Source organism: Mytilus trossulus, chromosome 6 (genome assembly GCF_036588685.1).
Source record: "Mytilus trossulus isolate FHL-02 chromosome 6, PNRI_Mtr1.1.1.hap1, whole genome shotgun sequence".
Lineage (NCBI taxonomy): Eukaryota > Metazoa > Mollusca > Bivalvia > Mytilida > Mytilidae > Mytilus > Mytilus trossulus.
In genome coordinates, this window is record NC_086378.1 from 39402997 (window position 1) to 39412940 (window position 9944).

Below are 9944 nucleotides of genomic sequence, written 5' to 3' on the forward strand. Positions count from 1 at the left end.
AAGTTATTGCTTTTGGGAAGATTAAATATGTAGAAAGCAGATGACATTGTGACATATAGCTGATATTTTAGTCTATAATTACAATCAAATTATTTTTCAGCATATTATATTAGCTGTCAAGTTTGCAGTAGCCTACTTTATACCAGATACACCTAAATGGGTCCAAGTAGAACTAGCAAGAGTGGCATTTAAATCCAAACAAGCTCTTCACAAAGAGGTAGAGTTAAATAATCAGTGTTTACAGTGTATAAGATTAATACAAGCTGTTTTTAAAGTTACATAAATTAAATGAATTGCATGGATTGTAACTTAGAAAACTTACTTAGAACTGTAGAGGATCAATATATGCTTTTAAAAAATCACATTTGATTGTTAGTCATGTCTTACATTTTGAAAAAGGTCAAGTTTGAGATGGAGGTGGCATGTTTTTTTGGTTCAGACAAATTGTTTTTTTGAAACTTTTTCAAAAAGCCCAATAATGTGTGGAATGCATAAGATCAAGAAATATATTAAATTGCTCAAGATTTATGTTAAAATATGAGTTTTTCCTGAAACTGAAGTAAAATATTTAATTTAATCAGGTTAAACCACATCTAAACATTTGTGCAGCCAAACAAAAAAAGTTTTATTTTAGCTTTTACATAAATTCAAATATAAAGTTGTTTCTGCAGAATCTGCTCCACATGTGGCACCCATCGTGTTGCTTATGTGATAACAAATCCGGTAAATAGTCTAATTCGGTAGATGACATTCATGAAAGGGAAAGGGATAGTAGTTACACTTAAAGAACATATACAATATCATTTGTGAAAAGGGTATCCCATAATGGTCAACCAACTCATGATGGTGTCCGTAAGATTTACAAAGGGATGATTTCAACTTCACCATTTGGAACTCTTGGTTTAATAGCTTCCTTGTATACTTTTCTAATCCCAAATACACTTTAAATATTTTATAAAGATAATAGAATAGGCTTTTGTAAGGAATGAAGTATTGGACAGAATTGTAGTTGGAACAAGATAAATCAATGTGTTTAGCAACCCTCTATCAATAAAATCATGATAGGAAATGCAAGCACAGGAATATCGTAGGACTTCAACCTTTTACATGTTTGCACATGTGAGAAAAAAGATTGCCAATTGAATTTTCACCCATTAATAATATTCATGGAAAGTATGAGTGACATAAACACTTAACATTCAATTACCTTGACAAAGTTTTAACTAAGCATTCATTCATGATACTCTTAGAAAGTATGAATGACTTAAACACTTAACATTCAATTTACTTGACAAAGAATTAACTCAATGTTCATTCATGATACTCTTAGAAACCATGAATGACTTAAACACTTAACATTCAATTACCTTGACAAAGTTTTAACTAAGCATTCATTCATGATACTCTTAGAAAGTATGAATGACTTAAACACTTAACATTCAATTACCTTGACAAAGTATTAACTAAGCATTCATTCATGATACTCTTAGAAAGCATGAATGACTTAAACACTTAACATTCAATTACCTTGACAAAGTATTAACTAAGCATTCATTCATGATACTCTTAGAAAGCATGAATGACTTAAACACTTAATATTCAATTACATTGACAAAGTATTAACTCAATGTTCATTCTTGATACTCTTAGAAACCATGAATGACTTAAACACTTAACATTCAACTATTTTTTACTTAGCATTGACTAAACATTCATTCATAATCATCATAGAAAGTATGAATGACTTAAACACTCAACATTCGTTTGGCCATTCCAGTTAATATTTGCTAATGGGGGATGGATGGTCCTTTCTGAGGGGTGTAAAATTTATACATCTAAGGGGTGAAAGTTTGGTTTTTTTTTCATCTGACACATACATTATAAGCAAAAAAACGTCTGAGGGTCTTGCAGCAGTAAATAATTAAAAATAATAACATCTTAGGGGGTTACAAAAATGCCTGTGTCAGATCTTAGGGGTGCTTTGGAAAGTTGACAGTTTCGTATCATGCATTGACTGGTATTGTGTTTAAAATTCTGATGGGTAAACAATTCTGATAGGTCAATTTTCCCATGAAAGCCCATCCACCCAATATAAACAGAAACTCTACATCTGATAGGTCTTTTAATTTTTTTTTAGATCTGATAGGTAGTATTTCATGATGTTTTTTTCTGATACGTATAAAAACAAATCTCCCCATTTCTCCCCACCTATCAGAAATTGACTGGAATGGCCCATTTAACTTGTAAATGCACAGTAATTTTACATTTGAGCCTGTATGGACAACTTCTTGCTAGTCCAGGATACAGGTTACATCAAGTTCATTTTGGTCAACTGTATGCCTTGAAAGTGGAAATCTTTTACCTGATCAAAATTACAAATAATATTTGTAGTTAAGTATCATTAGCTAACAAATTCATGTTCACCAATTTGGTTCAAAATTTACTTACTTTGACAAAGTGCAAACTGATGACATATAATGAAATTAATTTTTTTTTGTCTAAATTGCAGCGAATGCCTCTTTCAGGCAAGCTTATAATAGAAGCTTAACTCCTTTTGTCAATAAAAACCATATAAACCTACTACTCTTTACTTTTTCTTTGTTTGATTTGCATGTTCACTTTTTTTTTATAAATATATACTTTGTGCATATAATTATCCCATTACTTATACATAGTTGCTTTTATTTAGTTATTTAGCCCTTTTGTTTTGATTTTTTATTTTGCATTGCAGACAAGTGGACATGGAAAAATGAGGTAGTTTCTATATTGTTTTATCAAGTTGGCTTTTAATATTTCAGCATATTTGTCAAAAAGTTATTTTTTATCAAGGAAGGAAGGTATATTTTTTCCAACTTCAATACAATTATAGTAAATGTTAATTTGTCATAAAAGTTGGTTATGATAGACCATATAAATTTGTAATTATTTTGACCACACATCTTAGTTGATAGAAGTATATGGTGTCTTATTTCCTCAGTCTTGACCAGGAGACTTAATTATTTCCTGTTTTTAGTTTTTGTTGATGTTTTACATGGTAAACATGAATATGTTTTTTCTTCTTATTTTATTGTGTTGTTGCTGTTTCATTGGTATACACCAAACCATCACACCCAAACTTACATATTCACTGATACTTGTGCATGCACACATATGCATATTCCATTTTATCAATACATTATATGCACAGTCTTTCATGTACTGTAGTTTTTTTCTACAGTTAGATCAGAAAATGCTGCAGTTGCTTATATATGGGCAGTATCAAAAGAGAAGAATCTTGTAGTTGGGCTAGGTGTTTTAACATCTATTTAATGATTCTGTTTAGTCCATTAAGTTATATACAAGGCTGTTTTTTTATGAAAAATTATTGATGAAAATAACCGTAGTCTCTCAAACTGGCATTGCAGACATAACAGGTTTATCTCTATTTTGATTACAATAAGGCAAGACATATCTCTGTGTTTACAATTTATTGATATTAATACATTTGTTTATGCTGTAATATTGCTTGTTTTTTTATGTGTGGTCTAATACCCTATAAAATATTAAGTTAGCTACTTCAAATTACTTTGCATGTTTTATAAATTTATATATATTTACATTGTGGAGAGAGATATGTATGTATACCAGTCCTGAATAGATTGAAAATCAACTTCATAAGGGTATCAAAGGAAAATAAAACGACAATATCAATTACATAGATAACTTCAGTATGACATTCAGTGTTGTATTCTAATTTGTTATAAACATCATTCTATTGTGAATATTAAGTTAAAAGTTGAGAAAAATGGCAGAACTTCATATTCTTTATTTTTCTCAAGCTAGATATAGTTTACCAATTCTTAATATTTGGAACCCATTTATGGCTCACCCTTGGCTACCCTGAAAAGTAAAATGCTTATTTTTAGATCCTTTTTTCTGAAATAGCTGGTGGTATATCATTCAGGTCATTATAATCTACAATTAAGTCTTGGTTAAGGTAAAGTGTTAGGCAAGTTTATGGTACCCGTTTCCTCCAAATGTGTCGACAAACAGACAACTTGATTTAACTGAAAGTTATTGAACAAAATTGTTGATCAGAGGTTTTACACCCACTCCTTAAACAGTGATATAATCAAGTTTTATTTGTTTTCCTTTTCTATCTGAGCATGTAATGTTCCTTTTGGTAAGTCTTTCTTAGTAAGTATGACCTTTATCATGTTTATGTAGAGCACTGATTCGTGTACTGCTTAGCTATACTCTTTGTCCTTTTGTTATCAGTTCAGTTACTAGCATATGAGATTTTCAACATTCCTATAAGTTTTGAATTTACATATAGTGTTGCTTTGAGCATCACTGTCTAGACATGATGCCATCTTGTGAGCTTTAAGCATCACTGTCTAGACATGATGCCATCTTGTGAGCTTTGAGCATCACTGTCTAGACATGATGCCATCTTGTGAGCTTTAAGCATCACTGTCTAGACATGATGCCATCTTGTGAGCTTTGAGCATCACTGTATAGACATGATGCCATCTTGTGAGCTTTGAGCATCACTGTCAACTCATGATGCCATCTTGTGCAGTAAAATTTGTTTTTTTAAATTATTGTTAGAAAACGAAATAAATGTTAGTAATTGATTCTTTAAATACTACATAGAAAAGAAAAAAAGGAAAATAACAAAATCGAGCTCATTTTAAGATACATATCTCTTCATCCATGTTTTACACTTCATAATCTAATAATTTTTCAATCTCATTAATGAGATTGATAATTTTTGTTTCAATTATTGTTCTTTAGTGATCATGCTTTATTTTATATTTGATTTACATATTATTATTTAAATTTTTGTTTATTTGACAGCATATTGTTTTATATTTGTTTCATCTTTGAAAAGGAAATTTGTATTTATTTTACCACTCAATATTTAAAGATGGGTCAGAATTCTGAATTCAATGAATAAAATATTGGTCATTAACATATTGAATGTTTGCAGAAACAAATTACTGGTAACGGTAGTTTTCAAGTGAAACATTCCAGATTCAATTTTGATAAAGTTGATATGTAGGTAGGGAAAAAAAAGATGATTCTTGTCAGTTCTTTATGTTTGTGGTACATGTAGTACTCAATTGTTGATTATTATTTATTTTAAAATTCTGAAAAAAATAGATTTAGTAAGAAACTTTTAACCCAACTATGTTGTATATCTCTTTAAAAACTTGAAAGGGAAGCTTCGTAAAATTACTTGGAATAAAACATTTGTAAAGAAATTATTTGATATAATAATTTTTACGTGTTTGAAAAATTTTGCTTTTTGTAATCATTGCAGATTGGCTGACTCACAGCATTGTATGTGCTATATTTTTACATATATATGACATAGTATTTAAAAAAAAAACACAAATAAGCTTTAGATTGAGAGTTGTCTCATTGGCACTCATACCAAATCCTCTTATATATATTTATCCAAGTTTCCTGTCAGTTCAGTTCGAATTTTATGTTGTACTATATATTATTTAAACCATCATTTATTTTGCTATGATAAAATAGTTGACTTCAGCTGTCAGACTTTACATAAAAAAAAATACCACATTTCTTTATTTGGTAATGTTTTAAACAGGTCTTAATATGAGTTAATTATAATAGACCAATTGGCTGTAAATTATAATAGACCAATTGGCTGAAAATTGTTAAGCACATGTATGTTTTTTTTATAAGGTCTGTTCAATATAATCAATGACTAGCATTATAACATTTACTCAATATCTCAAGTAGTTCACAATTTTTATGCTCCACCTAAAATAGTAGAGGGGCATTATGTTTCTGGTCTGTGCATCAGTCTGTCTGTTGTACCGTTCGTCTGTTCATCCATCTGTCTCTCCTGCCTCAGCTTAAAGTTTTTGGTCAAGGTAGTTTTTGATGAAGCTGAAGTCCAATCAACTTGAAACTTAGTTCACATGTACCTTATGATATGATCTTTCTAATTTTAATGCCAAATTACATATTTTACCCAATTTCACGGTCCATTGAACATGGTAAATGATAGTGCCAGTGGGGCATCTATGTACTTTGGACACATTCTTGTTTCATTTATTTTTTATTCTTTTGTAGAGATTGGATGCCTCAACAGCCAAAAGACTGAAAGTTCAGCAAATGATGTCCAAAGATATGGCAAAACAAACTTCTTTCTGATGTTGTTTTGGGGTTTTCTTAAAACAAAATTATCATCAAATAGATTATATCAGCGTTTTTATCTAATTTTAGTGTGCTTAATATAGTGCTCTATAAAACATCTTCTTATATTTTGAAATTTGAAAATATATAAGAAAGGTGATGTTTTATTTGTTAAATTAATGCTTTTTTGTACCTTTATAGTTCTGTTTTGAAAACATTCAAAATGAGAGTGTACTAAAATTGAGCCTACTTTTTATACAAGCTAGAAACAATACATTAATATTTTAAGCCTTTCAAAGAATGAGTCAGAGGTATCTTCAGTCGTGTTTAACCTTTGTTCTGGATTTGTTTTAAATAAAGCTGCAACAATTTAATCAGTAATCTACAAATCTACAAAAATTGGTATCCAATGACTCAGCATGAACATTAATAAATCCCCAGTATTACAACTGCTATTGATAATATACCTCAGTAAACTGCTTATGATCATTATCTCAGTGTTCACCACTCATTGTTACCAGTTTGGACCAAAGATTCTTCTTGAAAAAATAAACATGTATTTACTGTTTTGCTTATGTTCTTTGGGTATTTATTACATTTGAACAAACTATGCTCTCTGTTTGATTTGTGTTTATGAAATATGTTGCATTCTGAATTGTGCTTTTGAAAAATAAAAATCAGGGTAAATAGCAAACAGCAAATCAGGAGATATTATGATCATAAATTTTCATTTTGAAAGGCATATTCATAATTTTTTCGAATAGCATTCTTTTATGATAGCTCATTTTTCAATTTTAAAAAAAATTAAAAACAGAATAATTCACTCATCTATAAGTAATTTTTATTACAGATATTCATTTAGAGCTGGAATTATGAGTATAGTCTTCCATAGATTAATTAAATAAATGTAGCATTGCAAAAATGTCAAGTGACCAAATGGAAATGAGTACTATGTTTTTGAATTTAATTTTATGAAACATAACTTAAAAACACTTTTTGGTTTGCATAAGAGAATTGCATTTAACTTTGTTTTGGTACTCAAAACATGTGAGATAGTCCAAGACGCACCCTTACTGGATAGATGATTCCATTGGTAGCATTGTAGTCTGCCAGATCTCTACATATAATGGCATATAAATTTTCAAACATCATATTAAGAATATAAGTTAAATATAGTGCCTAGATATCTGCTTTTATTCTTTTAGTTAATAAACTGTCAAGTCGACATGTATGTTATAATACTCATTGAAGATTATTTTATGCATATTTGAATAAACTGTTTTGTACTTTCCTTTAAATTATGTAAAAACTAATTATACATTTGTACTTTTTTATTTTAACTTGCCTTGGCATTATCATTTCTACTTGATAGATTGATAGCTGAAATGTGCAATACATGTTCAAACTTAGAAATTATTCGTCATAATATTTGTGTTAGATTTTAAGTTATTTGCATATTGATATATCTGTACATATTTTGCATTATATGTTGGTTTATTTTTATAACTAGACATTGCTTTGTACATTTAAACATCTACTCTCATACTAAAATTTCAATTGACATAAAAAAAAATAAAAAAAGAAGGTATAAATAAGTGATTTTCTGATCCCTAGATTTTCGTTGTTCTTTATTGGTTTTGACATTAATCATAACCTTTTATTTCAAGTGTCAACATGTATTTGTTCCACCTTACAGAATTTCCCATAGATCTATAGAACCATAGAATACATTTATTATGCAAATACTGCAAATACTGCAATATTCCTTCCAGTGGAACTAGTATTAAAAAATATTCCTTCAACTTGGAAATTGTATTATGATTCAACTTGACATTAGAACCACTGATCAAAAACAAAATATTTGTCAGAACACTTTTTTGGCCCCTTCAATTAGAAAAAGTATGTTTGATCTTCCTAATTCTTTTAATAGCATCTTTCAGATTTTCATAAGACATAAGTCTGTTGGACATTGGTATTTACAGTTTTGAGTTTAGTCAACATTTAGTGCTTTAAACTTTTTTATTGATTGTTGTTTCTAGTTCTTTAATCTGGTACTTTATCAGGGTAAACAGCTGCATATCTGTATTCCAATGTTAACTAGCTTCTTTGTCTTCCAAGACAGGTGGGCGAGTGGTTAAATCAAACTAAACCAACTATATACTGTGGATTCATTTATTTTCGTGGGTATCAATTTTCGTGGATTGCTAAAAACTTGCATATTTGTGGATATTTGATTTCGTGGTTTTGACAATCTCTGTATACTAAGCCTATTAAAAATATGTATCTTGTTGAACATTTGATTTCGTGGTTAACCTGTACCCACGAATCCCACGATAATTGGTATCCAACGAATTATAATGAATTCACAGTACCAAGAAAATGGGGATATTTTGAAATGGTCTCCCTGAAGAAAGAGTGAAATTACCATGATTAAAGTGATTTTATCAATAGAAATTCTGTCAATTTTTTTTCATTTGAATGCCCTAGTTTATTGGGGTCCTATATATGACTAGTGTAAAATCAGAAATCATTGCAATGTTTTTATTATAGCGAAAAATACATCAGGGTTATAATCGCAATAATTTACACTCACATTTTGAATTCATTTATATGAATTGAACAGAATTTTTGTCAATATTGTAAAAATTAAAATTTGCATTAAGGCTATAGAACCAGGTTTAATCCACCATTTTCTACATTTGAAAATGCCTGTACCTAGTCAGGAATATGACAGTTCTTGTCTTATTCCTTTTTGATGCGTTTTGTTATTTGATTTTGCCATGTGATTATGGACTTTCGGTATTGATTTTCCTCTGAGTTCAGTATTTTTGTGATTTTACTTTTTTGTAATATGACAAAATCACAATAATAAATGCACGCAATAATATCTGAACTTACAGTATCTTGATATGTTAAAAATCATGCAATTGTTTTAAATTGTAGTCTAATTCTATTACTAAGGAATATATTAACATTTGTTTATATCATCCTTTAATAATGTGTAGCATATGATGTCATTTGATATATCTCTAAAGAGACCACTGTTGAAACTTTTAGAAAGACTAATAAATATGTCCCCCTCAAGTGCTACAATGATGAAATTCTGATTGAATTTCTCACTGTGTTGTAATTCTTGGGGACGACATCAAAAGATCGATGTAGGATAAAAAAAAACTTAAATCAAATCCTTTGAGGGTTGGGAGTTGGAGGGGGGGGGGGGGAGGTCAACGTTTTGTTAATCCAAAATCAATTTTACATATAAAAATATAAACATATAGGTAAATCAATTTTTCCCAAATTAAGATGAGAGAGGGGGGGGGGGGGGCTGGAGTCAGTGAAAACACTATGTGAATTAAGTTTTTTATCCTACATTGAACTTTTGATGTTGTCCCTTATAAAGTTTATTTCTATTGAAATATATAGGATTGTTAATTAATATATATACTTAATTGTTATTTACATATTTATATAGTCTTTAGATTTCTTTGTAGTTTATATACGTTATTTGAATAAATTAGGTGAAATGAAAACTATTTACTCAATTTAGAAATGTTAAAAGGAAGAATGTATGACCAATCAACAATTTTTAACATGACAGTTAATAAGGAAACAGTCCTCAGAAAGAAGCCTCCCAGACGCTGTTAGGGGTTTGGTGTACCTTCTTAAAACAAGGAATTATTTGAATCTGGAATAATTTTGAAATGTATAATGAAAACTAACACAATTTAGGAGTGTTAGCCATGCATGGCTATGGGCAATTAGTTTAATCAATTAAATATCAGTGGAAGCAAAAT

General features: G+C 29.5%; 1 protein-coding gene across 4 annotated transcripts in view; it reads left to right on the plus strand.

The window, feature by feature from the left end:
* The window catches only part of LOC134721332 (anoctamin-10-like), a 50827-nt gene extending 42516 nt beyond the window's left edge, over positions 1-8311 (plus strand). For 3 of the 4 annotated variants that reach the window (XM_063584259.1, XM_063584258.1, XM_063584256.1), the window contains exons 12-13: positions 101-217; positions 6088-8311. In XM_063584259.1, the coding sequence (XP_063440329.1) occupies positions 101-217; positions 6088-6168 (198 nt within the window). In that variant the 3' untranslated portion in view covers positions 6169-8311. Of the gene's footprint in view, positions 1-100; positions 218-2731; positions 2755-6087 lie in introns of all 4 variants that reach the window. The other variant, XM_063584257.1, reaches the window with a different exon arrangement.
* Positions 8312-9944: the final 1633 nt, after the last annotated feature.